The sequence below is a fragment of the Uloborus diversus genome, chromosome 6, assembly GCF_026930045.1.
Source record: "Uloborus diversus isolate 005 chromosome 6, Udiv.v.3.1, whole genome shotgun sequence".
Lineage (NCBI taxonomy): Eukaryota > Metazoa > Arthropoda > Arachnida > Araneae > Uloboridae > Uloborus > Uloborus diversus.
The window spans coordinates 58,862,852-58,886,038 of record NC_072736.1 but is presented as its reverse complement, the minus strand read 5'-3'; the positions used below and the strand labels follow the sequence as shown (position 1 = coordinate 58,886,038).

The 23,187-nt window shown below is 34.8% G+C and overlaps 1 protein-coding gene across 1 annotated transcript in view; it reads right to left on the bottom strand.

The window, feature by feature from the left end:
* Positions 1-13,614: 13,614 nt before the first annotated feature.
* The window catches only part of LOC129224665 (probable ATP-dependent RNA helicase DHX37), a 63,021-nt gene continuing 53,448 nt past the window's right edge, over positions 13,615-23,187 (bottom strand). The window contains exons 22-26 of the mRNA XM_054859205.1: positions 21,444-21,558; positions 18,722-18,862; positions 16,589-16,757; positions 13,945-14,042; positions 13,615-13,739 (exon numbers count right to left, since the gene is read on the bottom strand). Of these exons, the coding sequence (XP_054715180.1) occupies positions 13,660-13,739; positions 13,945-14,042; positions 16,589-16,757; positions 18,722-18,862; positions 21,444-21,558 (603 nt within the window). The 3' untranslated portion in view covers positions 13,615-13,659. The remainder of the gene's footprint in view (positions 13,740-13,944; positions 14,043-16,588; positions 16,758-18,721; positions 18,863-21,443; positions 21,559-23,187) is intronic.

The window sequence follows — 23,187 nt, the reverse complement described above, 5'->3', positions numbered from 1 at the left end:
AATGTTCATGAAAAAAGAATCTTGCTGGTTCTCCGTAATTATTGATGAAACTTGACACATTTCCAAACATGAGCGAGTGTTTTTCGTTTTTTGAATGATTTATTAGAAACTCATCAATCCTTTACCGGCCCTTTCAGAACAGAAAAAACTGATGAAGAATCATGGTTAATTTTAACTAAAGACTTTCCTCATATTGGCTAAATATTTCATTCTTGTGTGCTCTGTGTAATTATGGTTATGAGGCCCGTGCAATGGTGTGGCTGCATGATTTTCACAATAAATGCCTTGGTATTTTACATTCATTGTTATGCTCATATTTTAAGTGTGTCTATTTAATGAGTGTTCACCACCATTTTCTTTTTCCAGAAACACATTTCAGCTACTAAATGCATAGTATGATTTTATATTATACTTCTCAAAAATATATACTATTTTTGAAAAAAAAAATATATATCACATCAACAAATATCTTTCCTGGGGGCCCTTTAACTATTCAATCTCGAAGTGACACAAGAGGGTCTTCAAGAGACAACACAAGATGGTCTTTAAAACCATAAAGACCCTCTTCGATAATTTCAAAGCAGTGATTTTGGAAAACGACTCTTTCAATAATGAAAAAGCTACTGTTTAACACGTCTTCGTTTGAATGCTTATTCGCTTTGTTTGTATTGTGGAGAGTTTTTGAACAATGCCTTACTCTATCAAAACATTTTCAATCAGTTAAACTTAATTTTTGGAATGTTTAAGCTTCAGTTCAAGCTACTATATATAATTGAAACTATTAATAAATCTAACGCAGATGTAAATTTCAACCAAGCGTGGATCATTTCAAAAAAATTTCTTGCTCCAAGATAATTTAAAAAACTGCAAAGAATATTCAAATGAGTTTAGAAGCGGTGACCAAAATGCATATTGATTTAACATATTGTATAAAATAATAGAATCAGTTTCTAATAAAATTAACACAAGATTTGATGTTAAACATTTTCCTGTATTGTTAGCTCTCTATTATCTGGATTGGATATTGAAAACAAAAAATAAAATGTTTCAATTATGAGTAAAATTTACAGCATGAGGCAAGAAGAATTGTTTAGAGATTAGACTAGACTGTTCAATGATGAAAAATGAAGACCATAACAATTTTTAAAGTTACCAGGGTGATTTTAACGAGCAAGATGTGAAACGTATGTTTTCATACGTAACTTTGTTACTTCAATTATTTTTCAACTATTCCAATCAGTTCAGCTAGTAGAAAAAAAATCATTTTCGTGTCTGAGGAAAATAGAGAATTATTTTCGAGGTACAATAGAGACAAAAAAAAACTTACTAAAAAAAAGCATGACACTGATGGGCATTGCTGGATTAGTAACCAGATTTTCTGTTCTTCCGTATTTTAAAGATCAAGCATCAAAACTTTATTAAAAGATGAAAACTGTAATATCAAGATACTTTGTATGACAAGATATTATAAAATAAATTACAAATTTTGTCACAAAAATTTTAATTGCTTTTGAACACTAATTTGTATTAATTCTAAACCCATATCATGATTACTTGCTGTTAGCCAATATGTGTTTTGTTCCATACTGAGGTAATTAATATTTAAGAAACTCGACCCCCCAAATGAAATGCTGAAACGCCGCCCCTGTTCAGACCCCATACATCGTTTCTCCTATGTTTGCAAAATATTTTTACAGCGAGGTAGCACTAAAATTAATCTTTTTAATTACTTCATATCGTCTAAAGATTTTACGCTGAATATTAATGAAATAGTGCTTTAGAAACTTTAATCGTACGCTTTAATCGTACGCTTTAGAAACCTTAATCGTAGCGCCTTAATCGTACGCTTTTCTCAATGTATCTCAATCGTGTGCATTTTTTTTCCCGATAGTCTTGCACTGTCTGTAAAATACTAAATTGCTTTGTGACTCATATTTGGTAAATTGATTGTGAAGTTCTTCGATTAATCGTGCTCCTCTTTCAGTTGTATCATTCACAACTTTCAGCATTTCAACGATATCTCTTCCCTTTAAATAGCTGCCTTCATTTTGCCATAAAGCAGGATGAAATAGGAAAACATCTTTTAGTGTTTGTAACTTATCAAACAGTTTTATTGACTTGTAATTGATTCTATAAAGAGGAAGATCTTTACTAAGAAAGTATTCCAAATCATTTACTGTTATCTGAAATTTTTTATACATTCATCAGACACGTCTTCCTATTCAGCAAATGTTTTTTGAAGTAGTCTATTCTTATCTTCAAAGTTAATTCCTTCATCCAATACGGACAAAGCTACTAGTTCATCCGCTAAGTACCATAAGTGATTTATGAATTTTTCAATCACTGCTTCTGCTGCATGTTTGTCATCATTTTGTACGCTGCAGATTATTTTAGACACTAGACTTTATATTAATTTAAAAGGCCTAAAATGAGTTGCTGCGAAAAACTACATCTTCATACAACATTTAACTGTAAAACAGCATTTACGGGCATTCTCTTCAAGTAAGGTCAATTTAAATTGTTTCCTAAATATATAAATATTCAAACAATAAATTCCTTTTGCCACCCATCTGGCTCACAGATAAATTCCATGTTGCCGAAAACCTATCCCTGTAGGAGGGAGGACTTCACCAAGAAATATTATTACACGTTATGAGAATTCTCTGTAATATTTCTTAATTCCGCTTTCTACGAACAATAATATGTCATCAAATTCTGTTGAATGTAATCGCTTTCTCCATTGGTTTAAAAGAAAGAACTCTGCTTTACACAACCTTTTAACAGCAGAGCGTGGTTAGTTCTAAGTTTCACCCAGCTAAACTGCAGTAGCGGAGTAACATGGGGGACGAGATAAAATATTCCGTTGAGCCTTTTGACGGAAGGAATTTCTCTCTGTGGTGCAGGAGAATGGAAGCGGTTTTCGCAGCAAAGAATTTAGAGGTGTATTTGGAACGTGAAGCGGATTCTTCGAAAGCTAATGAACTTTTAGCGAGTAAGAAGGCCTATGCCTTGATGTTATCATTTCTTAGTGATAAAGTCTTAGTTTCGCTTTCGGAAGAAAAGACTTGTTCTGAAGTAATTACAAAATTGAAATCGATCTATGTTCGAGAAGGAGCGGTCAGTCAGATATTGGTTAGAAAGAGACTTTCAACTTTGAAAATGAAAAAGGGCTCATCCATGCAGGAGCATATTGATAAAGTGAACAGGCTCGTTACCCAACTGAAATCGTGTGGCGTGAAAGTGAGTGACATGGACAGTATTGTCTATCTTTTGATGTCTCTTCCAGTAGAGTATGACGCATCGAAATCTGCAATAGAAAATCAGCCTTCGGAGAACTTGACTTTAGAGTTTGTTTGCGGTCGTCTTCTGGATGCTGAAGCGCTGATGAGAGATCGTCGAGTCTCGGAGCCCAAATCTTGGAAAACAGAGTCATCGAATGGTGCAGCCTTTTCTACAAATCATCGGGTAGTGTGTAACAAGTGTCGCAAAACAGGGCACATAGTTTGCTACCAGTGCGGAAGAAAAGGACATTTTAAGAGGAATTGCACAGTCCAGACAGAAAAAATACATCATCAAAGGATGGAGCAGTTGCAGTGACTTTCGTTGTTGGCGAAGTAGAACATCGGTCATTTATAGTAGATAGCGGATCTACAGCTCATATGTGTGCACATCGGGAATGGTTTGAGGAGTTAAAACCATCCTCAGGAACTGTGTCATGCGCTGCAAAAACCAGTAAACTGGAAGTAAAAGGAATAGGAACTATTCGCGGTGTATTAGGTGACGGTGTGCAGGAGATCCTACTGAAAGATGTGTTATATGTTTCAGAACTAAATGGAAACCTCATTTCAGTGAAACAGATACAAAAAGCTGGATACACTGTGAGCTTCAAAAATGACGAAGCAGTTATTGAAAAGGGAAGTACAAACTTCGTTTTGTGCAAACTGAATTGAAAAGGTCAATATGCAAGTGATTTTGTTCCCTTCATTTTAAACTCCTTTGTTGCGGAAAAAGATGGAGGTGAACTGTGGCATCGCAGGTTAGGACACTCCGGAAACCATGTTCTGAGCAAACTAGGATTACCAATAAGCGATAAATTTTGTGAAAACTGTGTGTTAGCGAAGCAGTCCGCGAACCCTATAGGAATAGGAAACCGAAGAAGAGAAAAAGCTCCCATGATGACAATCCATTCTGATCTATGCGGTCCGGTCAACCCATCAACTCAAGCGGGTGAAAGGTATGTGTTAACATTAGTTGATGATTATTCTCGTTTTTGTGAAGTTCGTCTTCTTAAAAAGAAAAGTGATGTTTCCGTGGAAATCAAAAAGTTTCTCAAATTGAATGAAAGCGTTCGAAAAAATCGTTGTGGTAATGCCCAGGAATATGTTTCAGGTGAACTTAAAGTGATAGCAAATAAACTTGGAGTTACGATAGATCTCTGCCCCCCTTATACTCACGAATTGAACGGAATTTCAGAGCGGATGAACAGATCACTTTTTGATGAAGCCCGTGCACTTTTATATGATGCAAATTTACCTAAGAACTGTTGGGAATGTGCTACTCAAGTTGCAGCATATATTCCTAACAGAATCCCTAGTTCAAGCATAAATGAAATGTCACCCTTTGAACTAAAATATTCCCAGAAACCGGATTTAAATCAAATAAAATTATTTGTTTGTGATGCTTATGCCAAAATTCCTGATACTCGCAGACAAAAATTAGATCCGAAATCTAAACGAATGATCTTCATTGGATATTCTAGCATGGGATATCGATTAATGGATCCTGATACGCACAGAGTTATTGTGTCACGTAATGTTCGCTTCAATGAAAATAAAGTATATGTGCTAGATAGGAGTAATTCACCAGACGAGCTCCCGAAAAGAGAAGAAAATGACGAGGAAAAACACGACAGAAATGTAAATAAAGAGTTAGGAGAAAACGAAACCAAAACGCCCGCAGCTGCACCCCGACGATCAGAAAGAAAAAGTAAAAAGCCAGAACGATATGAAGCAATGTACACGTCAGAAGAGACGTTGACCTTTTATGACATCTCAAAACTACCGGAAGAACAACAAGCCCAGTGGAAAGTCGCGATGGGGGAACAATTGCGCTCCATCCAGATAAACAAAACTTGGGAACTGGTAGATCTCCCTGATAACGCGACCCCCATAAAGTGTAAGTGGGTGTTTAGGAAGAAAAGAGACGGAACTCTCAAAGCCAGACTTTGCGCAAGTGGAGACCAGCAGAAGGAATACGTACAAACTTATTCGCCAGTCATTGGGATGCCTTGTTTACGATTAGTTCTTGTTTCGATTCTTCAAGAGGATTTAAAGGCTTATGTGATGGATGTGAAAACAGCTTTTCTGAATGGTGAGTTGCAAGAAATTGTTTTTATGGAACAACCGCAAGGATTCAACGATTCATCTGGCAGAGTATGCAAATTAAATAAAAGTTTATACGGATTAAAACAAGCTCCTAGACAATAGTTCTTCAGATTTTCGCAATTTATGTTAAAAATTAATTTTAAGCAGTTAAACTCGGAACCGTGTATTTTCATCAGAATTGTGAATGGAAGAAAAATAATAATTTGTTTATATGTTGATGATATTCTTATCGCTGGATCCAGTGGCGCCGACTCCATGGGGCCTGAGGGGGCCCAAGCCCCCTCAAAAATATTTTTGAGGGGGCAGAGCCCCCCCCCCCCAATAAATCATGAAAATTATTAGTTATATTATGCTTTCTAAACTCATAAATTTTACTTTTATTTTCTTTCTTTGAAGATAGCTTTTCTTTTAAAATACATTCAGTAACAAGTTAAAACAAATAATTATTGCGGTAGTAAGCAGGTTAACTGAAAACGAGTGGTGTGAATAATGATAGTGTTACGGTGCTGCAAGCACACTTAGAATTTGTCCCAGTGCGCGATCTTACTGGTCAAGTCAGTTGCTGGTGGGCAGCGATGCGACGCGCTCAGCTAAGTGTTGCTGATCTGGAAAAAATATACGAGGGTTTGATTTGTATATTAAATGAGAGGCGTAGTAGTTTTGAATACTTTTGGGTATTGTGTTTAAAAGAAAAACCTTCACAAAATGAACAAATTCAACATCCTTCGTTTTCTCAGAATCGACGTATACCAAAGAAGTATGAAAACAACGAAACCAGCTCACCGCACACTTTCAAAATCCCAAAGGGGCCGTGGTAACCCGATCGGTAAAGTGTCGGATTCGGCGCCGGAGGGTCCTGAGTTCGAACCTCGATGGTCGAAGATCCACCGTCGTCATTAAAGGGGACTGGGCGACGTTAAATATAATCGTGGTCTCAATGTCCTCCAAGTGAAACAATACCTCTGGGGGTGCACCAGGTAGCTATTAGCTCCTGAACTAGTTCTAAATTCTCATTAACTGTTCAAACCGGTGATGGTGCTGCCATCTATCGGTATATAAAATAATGGAGGCAAGGCACTTAGTATGCAGTCCTCGACATAAATACAGTTGTAGTCAGTTGTGACTCTGAATAGGAATAGGAAATCCCAAAGCACTACAAGGCAATACATTGATGAGGTTTGCGAAATGGCGCAATCTTGCATTATTGGGCGGTTTACATCAACTGAACTCCCACAGGTTATTGCAGTTGAACAAGAGTGCTTGCTTTTGTTAAACAGAGGTGAAACAAATTTTGAAAAATCAACTGCTTTTCAAAAATGACCTAGACATTGAGAGACTCGCGTTTACATATGAGTATGTTAGCCAAAATCATTAATGAAAAAAAAAAACTGGTCTTAAAAAACATGTGTAAATTAAATTACCTTTTTACAAAAAATACTGTGCATGTTTGTATTTATTTATTCCTTTTTTCAAAGCCAAAAAATGTTTCAGGCTTGTCGAGTTTTCGAGGTTTTAATGTTCATTATATAATTTTGAAATGCTTTAAAACTCACTATTTTTCATCTCAATTTTAGAAAATTTCCCGCTGCAAGACCCTCCGGTATGCCCCCCCCCCCCCACACACACAATATATTTTTTTTAGTCCGCGTCTCTGGGTGTGCCCTTCTATGCAAGTCAAGTGCCCTACCTTTTTCAATGCCTAGCTACGGCACTGCACGACTCCCCGTAAAAATTAACAAAAAAATGTCTCTTACTAAGACAAGTGACATGATCTAGTTGAAACAGAAAATTTGTAAACCAATTTTTAGATTGTTTTACTTTGAAAACGCCATATCACATTTGTTTGTTTAAATTATACACACCAGAAATTATGTAAATTGGCATTTTCAAGGAACAAAAATCTGACCTTTATTGGGGGGGGGGGGGGGGGGACCTCCGTGGAAGTACATAACCCCCTAAGCCCCGGTGATGCCTAGCCCCCTCAATAATTTTTGCAAGTTGGCGCCCCTGGCTGGATCAGATGTTTCAGAAATAATGATTGTGATTAAACTTCTTCAAAATGAATTTCAGATGTCCAAACTCGAACCAGCTTCTGAGTTTTTAGGAATTCGTGTGGAATTTACTTCTACTAAATTAGTGCTAGATCAAAAGGAGTATATTCTTAAACTATTGAAGAGATTTAACATGAGTAAGTGCAAGCCGAGTGCAACACCTTTAGAAGCAAAGTCAACTCCAGCTGACTTTGAGGAAGGAACTATCTTCAAAGGACCTTACCGTGAACTAGTTGGATCTTTATTGTATCTTGCGATGACAACACGACCCGATATACTGTTCGCTGTGAACTGTCTCAGTCAATTGCAGGAGAATCCAACATAATCGGCTTGGAACGGACTTAAAAGAATTTTACGCTATTTAAAAGGTACATCGGATTATAAAATTGTGTATAGTAAGTGTTGTGACTCTAATGCAGATTTATCTATGTATGTTGATTCAGATTGGGCATCAGATCCGCGTGATCGCAAATCAGTTTCAGGTTACGTTATTTTTTATAAAAAGTGTCCAATTTTATGGAGCGTGAAGAAACAAAGTTCAATAGCTGTTTCTTCTACTGAAGCTGAGGTACTTGCAGTTGGTAAGTCTTTATTAGATCTAGTGTATTATAAAAATATTGCATGTGAATTTCTTACTGTAAATAACATTGTCATATATGAAGATAATCAGTCTGTAATCAAATGTATAACTAATGAAAATAGTTCTGGTAGATTGAAACATATTGATGTTAAGTTAAAATTTATTAGAAATATTTTGAATGTTGAAAATATATACATTGAATATGTTTCTACTGATAAACAAATTGCTGATATGTTTACTAAGGCTCTTCCTAAATTTAAATTGCGTGAACTTATGTCATTGTGTTGTTTAGTAATAAGCGATTAAGGGCGGGAGTTGAATGCAATCGCTTTCTCCATTGGTTTAAAAGAAAGAACTCTGCTTTACACAACCTTTCAACAAATTCTTCTTTTAGAATTTAAGAGGTATGTGTACTTTTTGAATTTTGAAGCGCTTAAATAATGGAATATCGAGTCTAGAACTAAGAAAGGCAAGAACTTCTTTAAAGACACTCTATAGTCCGATTTCAAGTGCATGATGATAGCAATACAAATGCAATATATCACCGTTCAGCTTTTGCCCTAAAACATTACATGCACAATTTATACGACCGGTATTGTAAGCCGCTGTATAAAACAATACAGCTTGAACAGTTAACAATAAAGAGAAATCATCTAAGATATCATATACAAGTGAAGAAATATCTCAGAAATTCTGAGTAGCTGTTCAACATTGGGAACTGAAGCTATCATGGTAAGCCTATCGGCGTTTTTTTCCAGTTACATCTGTATCTGTATCCCAGGGAATAACTAAAAAATCTAAATTTAAATTCATGAAATCTGATTTTACCTCTCGAAGATTTTCTCTTGCTCTCTTAAGGGATGTACGATTGATCATAAGGTTATTTGGATTTAAATTTACAGCATCTACATAGGCTGTTAATAAATGAGCAGCATATTTGTCCCTAATATGGCATTTGTCTAATATTGATGAGGATGATTGATTTGTCTAATATTGATACTAAAAGCAAGAAAGTTCTGATTTTCAAGGGGGGGGGGCGGTAGCCCTCCTGCTCTATTGTTCTCTACATTCTTTCACAATTGTCAGTCAGCAAATTCCACATCAGTACATCATTTTAATTTTTAGGCAGCAGTCTTTCTGTTTGCTGTAGTCGATTCAATGTATCAGATTTGATCTACTGGAATATTTATGAGACCACTGCAAATGCGGATTTTCCCATGCATGATGCAAACAAGATTGTGAGCTTTTCTTGAATTGATACATAGCTTATACCAGGGGGATCACGAAATTTTAAAGCTTATAAATAGACTACAAGTCAAAAAATGTTGAGAAACCGTGGTATAAAGGAATGTAGACCGTCTAGTTCTGGAAGAATTTTTTTTTGTTTCCTAATGCTTTTGTTGCAGCATTTGTCTAATAGGTCATCTGTTAATCCCTTGACAGTGCTGAAAATGTCAAACACAAATCCAGATTTTCTGAATATTTAAGCATATAAGAATCCACATTCATTTGAAGTTATTGAAAGTAATAACTCTACAAGAAATCAAAGAGCAAATATTATTCTCATAGAATAGAGGCAACAATTAAACCATGCAATTATCTCTCTCTCTAAATTTTTTCCTCTCTTCTTCCTCCTCCTCCTCTTACTTGTCATTCATTTTTGATTTTTCTTCACATATTTCCTGATATAATAATGAGGCATCATGGATTGACATATGAGGCAGTGAGAAGCAAAGGGATGCAAGTGGACTATTTTAAGTTTCAAGTTAAACACGTTTAAAGATCAGATCCTAAGTAGGCTTTCATTGAAATTTTCTCCTAAATCATGCTGTACAGCAGCACCTACCAGGGCTACTATGGTTATTTCCAAATTTTTAATTTTGCCACTTGCATCCCTTTGCTTCTCAATATAGCCCGGTCAATTTAGACATAAAAATAGCGATCAAATAACAAAAATTCCGGGAAAGCTAAATTTTTGCAGAGACCTTGGGTTTAGCATTACAAATAAGGTGCCAAAAGTCCCCGTCGATCCCATGTGCGCTAAAAAAGTTATTCGGGGTCAAAGGTCAAAATTTTAGGTTTTTTGGATTTTTATCAAAAACGGTAAGTTTTATCGAAAAGTACCTCAGACCAAAGTTGTAGATCTCAAAATTCTCTATAAAAATGGTCCTCATGATTTTTCTTCAAGACCAAGCCATTTCCCAGATATTGCGTACTCTCAAAAGACAGCCAGTCATTTACAGAATCCCCTCTACTCGCATGGCCTTGAATAACATCTGGCTATTCTAGTCCGTGTGGCGTCGTTCACATACCCAGGGGTGCCCAACCCACTAAGGGCATGGGCGCACCCCTCAATATCATGGAGCCCCCCCCCTTTAAAAGCAACAGCCCCCTCCAAAAACCGAGAAAAATACTCCTCAAAACAGCCCCCCTTTAAATGTTTTTTGAGCTCTCAAACTGTAACCACATTTCATACAATAAAACAGTTTGGCTGGAGAGTCGCATTATTATCTTGACTCCTGACAATGTTTGGCCTTAGTGATACATTGTGGGTAAGATTTCTGGATTCTAATCTGACTCTAAGTAATCCATATCTCTCTTGGTTAGACAACAAACCGTGGTTGACGCTGCTTCATCTAATTTTGCGCATCATCTCACTGCTTAGTATAACGTGAGGTATTGGAAATCATATAATTCAGTAGTTATGCCCTCAAGCACCATTTCTTTCAAAGTTTTATCTGATATTCCTTTTTTTAATAAGATGAACCGAGTTTTACCACTTCTGCTTATCAAAGAACTCAAGTTGAAGTCTGGAATTGTAAATTTTCTTCAAACTTGCCATCGTACTCTGTTTCGATTATCAGCTCTCGTTCTGCAAACTGGTTACTTTGAGAATCTAAAAAATATAACACTAGGCATTGCGGATGAACATCATCAGAGAACTTGTTTTGAGATGGATTACGACGACCAGTTCGAAGATAGACAATGAACATGTATAATTCCAGATTTCAATTTTGAAGCTGAGAGACTACTATGAGCTCATCGATAAGCAGAACTGATAAAACTCGCCAGCTCCCTCTTTCAAAAAGGGGATTTCTGATAAAACTTTGAAAGAAATTGCTTGATGGTGTACCTACTGAGTAGTATGGTTTTCAAAACCTCACATGTCATACTAAAGCAGTGAGACGATAGGTAAAATAAGAAAAAGAAATGTCAGGTACAGTTTGTTGTCTAACCAAAAGGGATGGATTTATTCGAGTCAGATTAGAATCTGGAAATTTTAAGCCACAATACCATCAAGCCACAATTTCAATCAAGAATGAAAATATGAGAAGTAAAATAGTTCAACTCGCACGCATGTTTTACTGTAATCAATGTGGTTACAGTTTGAGGGCTCAAAACCCATTAAAATTTCTTAACGTCTTTTGTTTCAAAGGGTGACTTATGTGGGCTGTTGCAAGCCACATTTTTTTTTTTTTAAATTTTTATACTTAACCTTTGTTCTCTATCATAGGTAAATTTGACATTTTGAGCCAAAGTTATGGGCTAAGTGGAGAATTAACATTTTTTTTTACTAGGTAAGAAATGCTTTTATTACTTATTTTTTCCGTATCTATGTAAGAATTAATTAATATGAAAGCGAGCTTTTACAAATCATAACTTCTAATATTTTTTCTCTAAGTATGGAACAACACGGTATTATTCTAGTCTGACCTATATTGGTCAAATTCAAGATTCAAAACATGTGTGGAACTTTAAAATACAGTTTATTATTAAAATGATCTTATGCAATGTGTAATCTACACAAAAAGTCTGCTCTTAAGAGCGATAACATCAAATTTATCAAATTTTGATATTTGATGAAATTATTATAACTTTTTCCAGTTTCTATGCATTTATGGTCAATTTCAAGGCGCGAGCGACACCTCAAGATATTTTTTGCGGTCAAAATCCTTTTGCATAACCAAATATCTCTACAAAAGGCAACTTTTCCGGGCTATTACTTAGCATTTATCAGATTTTGATTTTCTTCAATCCACCCTAATGAACATGGCCAGTACTTCAAAAGTAAGCCCACCTCGTACTAGAGCGGGATTAAGTGAATCTGAATCCAGTTTTTGTTGCAAAAAACACTGCTTATTTTGTTTCGAGGAAGCGGATGAAGAGGCTGAGAAGAACAAAACGCAGAATTATCGCAGAAAAATTCATAAATTTTCTACACTTGCATTCAAAGAATCCCTTTTAAAGTTAGCTAAAGATCGTTCTGATGTGTGTCAAAAGCTGCCCTTGCACGTTTTAATTTTGAGTATGATTTAGTCGATGCTTTATGAATTTTTCTGCGATAATTCTGCGCTTTCTTCTTCTCAGCCTCCTCATCCACTTCACAGCCACAAAATAAGCAGTGTTTTTAAAAACAAAAGCTGGATTCAAATTCACTTAATCGCGCTACAGTACGAGAAGGACTTACTTTTGAAGTACTGGCCTGTTCATCCTCACTTTGCTGCAGAGATTGAACTTTTCCGGGTGTATGATTTTCTGCAATCCACGTGACTTGTAACGGACTTTTGACTTCTTAAATAATCAGCATTCTTATAACTTCTCCCGACACTTGCATCGATTAAAGTTGGCATTCCACGACTGCCCAGCACAACAGTTTCACTTTCAGTCCAAAGTTTATTGTAAATAAAGCAAAATTGTGACATTTTTCTTAAATATTGATCAGCACAAACAACAGTAGACGCTTGTAATAAATACGTTTATTCACTCGAACTGCACGTTTAACTCAAAAAGAAGGAGGTACGTCAGGGGTGCCCACCTAGGAGGGGGTCATGGCCCAGACCGCACAATCGAAATTTTTAGGGAGATTGTTTTGAGGGGTATTTTTTCATTGGGGGGGAGGCTTGCTTTTGGGGGGATCTCTGCGATGATGAGGGGAGTGCACCTTTGCCCTTAGTGGGTTGGGCACCCCTGGGTATGTGAACGATGCCACATGGACTAGAATAGCCAGATGTTATTCAAGGACATGCGTGTAGAGGGAATTCTGTAAATGACTGGATGTCTTTTGAGAGTAAGCAAAATCTGGGAAATGATTTGGTCTTGGAGAAAAAATCATGAGGACCATTTTTATAGAGAATTTTGAGATCTACAACTTTGGTCTGAGGTACTTTTCGATAAAATTTAACGTTTTTGAGAAAAATCCAAAAAACCTAAAATTTTGACCTTTGACCCCGAATAACTTTTTTAGCGCACATGGGATCGACGGGGACTTTTGGCACTTTATTTGTAATGCTAAACCCAAGGTCTCTACAAAAATTCAGCTTTCCCGGAATTTTTGTTATTTCCATTGTCTAAATTGACCGGACTAATACCTCATATGTCACTTAAATTGTAACCAATACGAGGATAGTTTCATTCCAATCTCCTCAATTTAAACTTTTTCTTTTTAAGTTGTGAGTTAAATGATAATATTAGTTTACTAATAAATAGCAATTGTTCAAAACTTCATTTTCTGAAACTCATATCAGATCATGGAAAGAATTTCATCTTTGCATTGAAAAAGGTCATTCATTTTTGTAAATTAAAATACTACACAAAAGGCTTAAGAACATAAAATTTTATTTACAATATCTTTTTACAAATTTAATTAAGTGCTTGGCGGCCAACTGCACTCCACTTCTAAATGTTTGTCTTCAGGTAACCATTCAAGGAATTCACGTAAAAGATCTGAAAAATTTAGAATTTGGTCAAGGGCATCAATGAAGCTCTAGTATTACCAGACATGAGGCAGCTTGTGGGTTATTTAAATGGAGATTAACAAAATACATTTTGTTTTATCACACCAAGTATATGAATTACGAAACACCAATGCTCAAACATGATCTTAAGTGACTAAAAAGTTATATTAAAGGATATTATCAAATCAACTTACATTTCTTGTCTTTTTTCCAAGCTTCTTTAAGCGCACATTTGGAATCAATTTCCTTGGTGATTACAGCCTGTAGTAGGAAACGAACACGAGGCACCAGTCTGAAAAGTTTATTAAAAATCATTTGTAAGCTTAAGAGTATGTGAAAAAAAAGACAAAAGAGTTGCAGTAGAGCACAGTGTAGCATACGCGAAAGTCAGCCATTCTTGTATCATACCCCAATATGTCACCAAACATATTGTATTGATTTTATTGATTGTTTTAAACAAAAAAACCTTCCAACCAAAGCTACCTTCGGAGTCTTTTGGGGAACGAAGAGCTACCCTTCATGGATTTAGATTATTTAGTATTTTTTTAAATTTGAAGGACAGATTGCCCTGTGCTTAACATTATCGGAGAGCATGACTTTCTGGCAGAACTCTGATCTTTGCAAGGTTTTGGATTAACACCTCATACATGCAGTATGGGCCTTAATGGCAACTGGGCCTGCTTCTCTCTTGTCTTTTTTGGATTCAAATGCCTTAACGTTATATATTCCAAGGAAGATCTCTTCTACACTGCAGAGTTTCCAGATGGAGACAAATGCTTTGATCACTTGTTCCTGCTGGCAGAACCGAATTTAGTTCCCTGACACTAGGTGGACTTGAAATCTGCTGCACCCTCCCCCGCTCAAATATAAAGAATACACCAGGGGTGCTTTTATGACAAAGCAGAAGAATTATTCTGAAAAGGTATGCTGAAAATTACGAATTGGACATTATATGCAGGCAGACCCACGCCGAGCCTGATCGGCACCTTTTGCAAAAGTCTTTTCAGCCCCTTTGTGCAGTAACGTTCAAGCAAAATATAGCTAACACCTGAGGGGAGGTTTGGTAAACAAATGTGAATTGGAATAAAATACGTTCGGCATTTAATTTATCAAAAGCAAAACAATCTGTTTTTTTTTTAAAATTTTGGAACACAGTGTACCTTTTTTTTTCTTACATCGAAGTTATTTCGAGTAAGGGCGAATTTTAAGAGAGGGGCGATCAAAATTGACTTTTTGAATCTGACTTTTTCTCTTAAAAACCTTGCACTGAGATTCTGTTAAAAAAGAGATGCCCAATTAATCAAAGCATTTTACCTCCACAATTAAAAAAAAAAACAATCTTGGAATTTGATCGAAATAATAATTGCTTATTTTAGTCGAACAAGTGTACTTCAACAAAAGAAAAGGGGGGGGGGGCTATAATGCAGCTTAAATTTCTAATATTTGATATAGGGTTCAGAAAGCAAGATGTCTACTTCTGGACCAGGTATTGATCAATATTTAGTTTTTTTCTGAAGTAAATGTTTCAAAATGTAGAAAATTGTGAAAAACCCACTTTGCTGAGATAGTAGGTTATAGGTTTTTTCAAGCTTAGGTTATGCCTGCCCAAATAAAAACCAGGCGGATTTTTTTAAGGCTAGGTTCGGTTTGAAGAATCTTGCCTTTAATATGCTAAAGATTTTTTGAAAAGAAAAATCTTTTAAATATCAAAGTTCATACCATTCTAAATATCTCTCTAATATCTTATTTATAAATAATTATTCAAAGTTTTATGCTTGTCAAAACATAACAACAGAGTACTGACTGAGTAGATTTCTAAATAGAAGTAGAGGATATTCCACCTTAAAATTTGAAACTGAAATCATTTCCGGTAAAAACAAAAATTCTAAAATACGGAAGCGTTTCAAAAGGCATTGAATTTAAGATCCAAAACAAATACAGTCTCTGTAAAGATTTTTTTTTTTTTAATTTAATACATGAATAGTTAAAGAAATAAAATGGAGGGGGAGGGGATCAAGAAATTGTGGTCACATGATTAAAAAAGTGAAGAACCAATGTAAATAAAGCACAAATTCTGAAGAAAATACAGCATATAGCTATTTCAAGGCTACAATGGAGACTCTTCATCAGTGCAAAAAGTTCACCAACAAAACCGAAAGTCGCGAGAGAACTGACTGAAGTTCTCTCGCAACTTTCGGTTGTATTGGTGAACTTTTCACCAAAGGATTCAGAAGCATCCAAATGTTAGATGAGATGTAGTTCCATGAGAGAAAAATAGTTTTAAAAGCCTTAATACATTAAAAGGCTTAGAAAGTTGAGTTAATCTGAGAGCGATGTCTTAAGCATGTTTGTTACTGGTGCAGTTACCCTATTTCAATTTCAAGAATAGTAGAAAAAAGTCATTTAAGTAAATTTTGCCGCCCTAGGCAGCTGCCTACTCTGCCTATTTGGAAACTGTGCCCTGTCTGTCAGTAGATGTCTAAGTAAAGCATCGGTACTAAAGAAAATCTTGACTTACTTTTGTGAAAATTTAGACAATTTTTTTTCCATAAAATTGGTCAATTATGGAAATAAAGTTACCTTGATCAATATACAAAATTAAAAATTCTGTACATTGATATTTTCTGAGATACAAGGGCAGAGTTACTCATGCATGGATCAATCAGGGGAATTTTCGAAAATGAATCGAGTTGTTAAATAAATGGAAATCCAATGCATGGGGCTCTGATTGTAAGTGAACAAATTTGAATTAAGATTCATTCAATATGAATATTTTTCATGGATTATAACCATTAAAACCATCACTGGATAGAGAGAGAGATAAAATTGCAAACTCACTTGGCCCATGATTTGAGCATGTATGATGGGTGTGAAAGCAACTGAGATTTGTATGTTTTGAAGAACTTGAAAACAGCTCCATCCAAGAGGAAGAAACAGAACCAGCTGTACCTTGCCAGGCTCCGTGGCATGTCCATTTTGACACTGGGAAGTTCCCACTGCCAGGTACCTGAAATACACTACTCCTTTAACTTCTTTTACTATAAAGCACAGATATTTGCATACATGACAACAACATTTTGTAAACAGGTTACTTAACACTATCTTTGCTGTTTTCTCAAACTCTACAACGGAAAATACTGTTTTCAGCAGATCAGTCTTTGTAATTTATTGAATAGCAACATAATGATACAGTGAAACCTCTCCGAGCGGCCACCTGTCTTAAGCAGCCACCTCTCTTAACGGTCACTTTTTGGGGCACGGATTTTTTAGCCCATAGACTTAATGTTATAAACACCCCTAGCAACAGCTACCCAACCCTTCTGAATGGCCGCCGAGTGGATGTGTCCATTCCATTTTTCAGGAAAATCTATTCACTTTCTGCTTTTAATCTGCAGCTTTTCAGTTCCAAGAGGAGAACTCTTATTGGCCTTTAACAAATTGTGATAATTTTCGAGTAAAATTGCCATTTGTGTTTATTTCATTAGTTGGTCAGTGTGTACGTGTAATCTGGGTTGCAAATAACACTATCGGAGATCATTTTACGAATCACGAATTACGTAATGAAATTCTGAGCAATATGAACGCAGAAAATCAACGTAGAGTACGATTTTGAATTCTTTCCAGCACGAAACAGCATTGTAGAACTTTGATAATTACACTGCGGCCTGAGAAAAACGTCTTCTGGTTGACGAGTCTGCAAAAAAAAAAAGCATTTTTCAATCACATCTAATTTTTTGTTTAGGATTGGTTTAAGTTAACTAATCAGTTTGCTGTGTGTAATTAACGTCTTTTGAGAAAGTACATTTTTATGCCTTTTGGGCACTAAATTGGCTTCTGACAATGAATTTGCGTTTTGTAATCAACCAAACTAAACTTTCAACTGAAGTGATTTTGGGGATAATAAATAAAGGCATCGGAAATTCAGATGCAATGACCAATAAATTGGTTAGAGCAATTTATTTATCATTTTGAACTGAAACACATTTTGAATTGAAACAAGCAACAGTTTGGATTCCAATTTAAAAACAACTGTTGGAGAAGATTAAAAACTTAAGTCACAAATTGTACCCTTTCTTCGAAAACTAAACAATAGTTAAATAATATACTATTTCCCTTTTAGAACGGTCTCAAACTTCATTCTGTGTATTAAGACTTGCTTATATTGTGTGTTATAGAACTATATTGTAACTAAAACGAAAACCCTTTAAAGCAGCCACTCCCTCTCAACGGTCAAAAATTTGCGGAATGGACAGGGTGGCTGCTCAGAGAGGTTTCACTGTAATGACAAAAACAGCAACAATAAAAAAAAACAGCAAATATGGTTGTATAAACATAAGAAACTCAAAGCAAGTTGCTCTTTATAACAATGTTGTTTGTTCAGGAACATGAGGCAGAGTAATATGTTAAATTCGAGCTTCTATTCTGCTTACATGTGAGTGATCTATATTTGGTTTCCTTTCTTTCTTTTCTTTTTTTTTTTATTTTTTATTAAGGAAAACAAGCTGTCCAATACTTTCAGACTATTTCAAAACATGAAAGATAATGCTGAAAATCATTACTTCTCCCACTTCACGATTTTAACAAAGAAAATATATTTTTTTATTTAATAGAAAAGTATGTAGACTATTTCAAAGGAAACAAGATCAGTTGCTGGAGCAGTTGCACAAAGCCTCCTCATTTTGAGCACAGGTACAACAGAATCAAAAGTTTAAAAAATAGCATACAAATGTTAACACAAATAACTTCAGAATAGTATTTTCAAGATTCAGTATTAATAAAAAAAAAATATTCACACAGCATTGTCTAAAACTTTGAAAGAAATGAAAATAATTCTCAGACTGTTTCTAATTTTTTAAACATTACTTTATAGAAAGTTAATCAACCGTTGCTCTTCTCATAGACTGAAAACTAAGATCATCTCACATTGGGGATGGCTGGTGACAGAACAGAAGTCATAAGACATTTCCTTACCAAATGTTGATTTGACACCACAAATAATGGCATCTTTTTCAGCATTGTAGGCAGGAGGTGGGTCCTCGCTCTCTGGAACGGAGAAATGACAAGAGGCAGCAGCGAAACATGGAAGCCATTCTGGTTCAATGGCTACAACACCTGACAAAATTTTATGAGAAACAAAAACATAAGTAAGGGAAATTCATTTGCGTGGGAGGGGGGAGGGCATTACCGTGGTATAGCATAATAGTTTACTAAGTAATTATTTTTAAAGTAGTATACAGTTAAATGACGCCTATAAATACAGATTATGTATGGATACGTTATATTAACATGTGACACTTAAACACATGTAATACTTCCAATAAACATGTTGCACTTGTTATCGAATAACCAATACATTTTAATCTATTGACAGATATAAATGCAAGTTTTTTTTTTTTTTTTAAATTTAACATACAAAAAGAAGAAATACAAAGAAAATTATTTAAGATTATAAATTGAGAAGTAAACGATGTCACCTTGTCTTTTTATCAAATATTAACATAAAATGTTGTAACGCATTTGCGTGGCAAAGTTGACTTTTCAAGCCAATTGTTTACCAAGGGTGAACTTAATTAACTTTACTTGCATTTTTACAACTATTTTCATCATTTTAGGAATTAACTGTAAGGTTATGAGTTACAGATTTCTGGAGAGTCAGAAAACAGAAGTAGGTCCTACTTCTCCAAAGTTTCAGGTCATTCTCACAGTTTTAGCCTCAGCTACCCAGAAGTCCTTCTATCCCCTTCCCAGGAAACAAACGGGGTTGCCACTTTATCTCCTTGTCTGAAAATGCAGCCGGGAAAGAATGGTGAAATTTCAGCTGAGATTGTCTGGTTGTTACAGGTCAGTTTGGGGGCGAAAAAAACAATATCACATGGATTTGAAAGAATTCAATGTGGTCCTGATGCAGCTGGCTCTAAAGTGTAGGAACTCCAAAGTGTAAAAGAGGCCTCCATTGATCGAAAGCATAATATGAAACACCATACGTGAAATACACGGCCAGTTCAGTCATTTCCAGCCGAGGACTGCAATTTCGTGCTTATTAACCCTTTCCGGCGCGGTGGTCACAAAAAAGGACACCAATTTAAAAAATTTCTTTTAAAAAAAGTTTTTTCTTTAAAACTTCAAAAATCGCTGCATTAGTTGATTTTATTTCTCTTTAATGCACACAGATGGCAGCACTATTAAATATGACTCTTTTTGTTGGCTTAATTTCTTGTTTAAAATACCTCGATTTTCAAGCTCAAATACAATATTTTTTTCAAGACTTTAAAATTTACACCATAAACTAAATTAGTCAACCATTTTCCCTCAGGAATCCTGAGCTAATCAATCAGAATTTTGCAAAAGATTCCAGTTCATTTTTGAATGCATAAACAAAGTTTCTTTCTAAGTGTCCCCAAATGTGGACACCGCCTTTCTAGAGCATTGATCTCACTGTTGTGGGTGAAAGATGTAATTTGTTATTTCAGAGAAAGGGGGCCCAAAAGAATAGTTATCAACGGGCTTTTGTTTATTTATTTTGGGTTCTTGATCCAGAACAGGTGAATTTGAAGGCCCATGACTGCACACATTTGAGATCTGCTTTTCCTACCAGACAGTTGTATACTTTTTTTATTCTTAGCTTTGATATTATTTTTCTGTAAATGGTATTATAAAGTAGTATTTTTTCATTTAATATTTTATAGCACAAAAAGAATACACATAAAGCAAGAACAATGCGCCAAAAATATTTTTAACATTTTAAGATGCTTATTTAGATAATTTTATATAATCTATATGAACTTCCTTGAATTTTACTTAATCTTTATCTCGGAATTTTTATAGTAAAAATATTGGATTTTGTTTTCTAAATATTCTTAATGGCATAAATTATTGAAATAATTAGTAAAAATGCTTAAGAGCTTAAAATATTTGAAATTACTCCAATTGTCATACGAGGTAAACATAACCACTTCAGAAAACAATTTCTGCTCTAGGAGGGCGGTGGTCACAAATGGGGACACCAATCCCAGCTGGAGGGGGTGAATTTAAAAAAATTAAATCTATGTCCAGATAACCAATTTATCCCATCCACTGTGTTTTTTTATTACATTTCTAAAATTTTAACGACTTGTGCCTGTAAGGGTTAACACTCATCAGCCCGGCATAGGAAAGTGACTGAGCTGGAGATGGAAAATCTCTTAAGGAAGCCATTAGTGCGAAACAAACTGGTAGCTAATAATGACTGAGCTGGCGGTGTATTTCACGTATTTCTGCTTTAGCCCTGGCTAATGGGCGGTAATTTACTGAATATGAAACACCATGCTTCTACATAAATTGGAATGCATTTTTTGAGGAATTATTTAATTTTCATAATATTTAGGTAGTGTAGAAAAGTGTGTCATACGTATCTAAATGTAAATACACAAAGTTACTGTAAGTATGAAAATTAAAAAATTTAAAAAATAGGGAATAATATGAAATGATTCAATTGATTGCAATCGAATATTCGCCTTGTGAACTGCTGAGTTATATTTTTCAGTGGCCCAAAATTTGGATTTTAATGGACTTGGACCAGCTAACCACCAATGACTTTAAATAATGGAGTATTAATAAAATACAGAAGTGTATTTTATTAACTTAGTATCTAACTATTACTAATACAGTAATACACATAGAAATGAAGATATATTTGTCCAAAATAGAATTTTACCTTTCATGTAATATTTTGAAGTGTGAGAGATTTCTTGATAGACAACGTATTCTGGAAGCTCAGAGAACAGAATTGAACTCGGATGGATAAAAACAGCTTCCTCCAAGTCCAAACACTAAAAATGAAAGGCAGTTTTCAAAACTGTATGTACATACACAAATGAAAGTTTACTTCAATATACAATCAAATTTCAACAAAAGTTCAATAAAAATCAAATTTAACAATGTCTTTACAATTTTGTTTGTTCATTGAATCCCCTTCCCCAGCAGACTCAAAGAAGCATCATTGTTTAACTTAATTTTTAGTTTATCAAATAAGAATCAAATTGATAAAATCCTATTTCAGAAAATGGTTGCTAATACTAACTTCATTTCTGAAAAAAAAAATTAAAAAAAAAAAAAAATTCAATAAATAAAAATAAATGAATAAAAAAATATTTTTAAAAAAGTAGCAGTTTCATGCATCATAGCACAATGATATTTTTCAAATTACTATTATTTCATGCTACTTAATAAATGATTCAAGACAAAAACTCAAATATTCTTTTCTTCAGAATGTGTTTTACACAAATTATTTCAGTTAGAATCAAACATTCATGAATATGACAGAAGAATCTTTTAACGATAAAAATTGTTTAATGATAATTTTATCAATTATAATCCTTTTCAAGTATCATTATTAGCCTTCTCACTTTATCTATATTTTTTTCAATGAAATTTCAAATTAAAAAAAATAATAATAATCCTTGAATAATATGCAAAAGGAAACAAAATATCAAATTTATAGCAAAAAGAGTCGCATCACTTTTGGGCACCCCCAAAGTTGTAATTAACAAACAGTGCACCTAATTATACAAAAGAAGAATTAGCAGAAAATATATTAAGACATGCAGCTAAGTATAGGTTAAAAAGTTCATTTCTTTCCCAATTTCCCTGTGACCATTAATATAGCAAACACAGATGATTCATTGCTTCTCTAGGAAAGTTTATATAGTACAGTGAAATCCGCTTAGTTGGATTCCGGTTAATCAGACCGGCCCCTTCTTCGGACCAAATCTAAAAGAGCCAAAACATAGCCCATCACACAAACTTAATATTCTTTGCTTATTGGGACCTGAAATCCGTTTAATCGGGCCAAGGAAGATGAGAATAAATTGCGAAAAAATTAAAAATCGCTCACTTGAAGTGTGTGTCAACGAACCTAATAGTTAGCGCAATGAAAATTAATAATGATTACTTGTAACTTTCAGTTAAATCCATAAGTATTTACAGGAGAAAAATGGTTAAAGTAACTTCCATTTCATGGTGGTACTGTTCTAGCAGAAATCAAAATTTCAGTGAAATTTCAAATTCCTTCAATTTAGCTGTCAAGTACATAATTAATGACCAATTAGTACTTTTTAGCACTTATTTTTTTACTCTCAAAATTTACTTGCTTCTGGTTGTTGAATCGAATCAATACTAACTGGAAGGAATAACTAAAACCATATTGGTCTAGGACGAGTGTAAAACAATTTTTTGCTTTGCTTTAATTTGATTTTTAATGGAAAAATTTCATAAACAGCAATTTTTCCTCTTTGTACACTTACCATACATATGGGGCTCACAATACTCATAAGGGCATTTAAATGTTTTGTGTATAGCATGTTCGGTCAAGCTACACAGGTCCAGTTTGCTTAATCGGACCAGCCGGTTATTAGGCCCAAAATGGTTCCGTCCGAATGTGATTCTATTAATTGAAATCG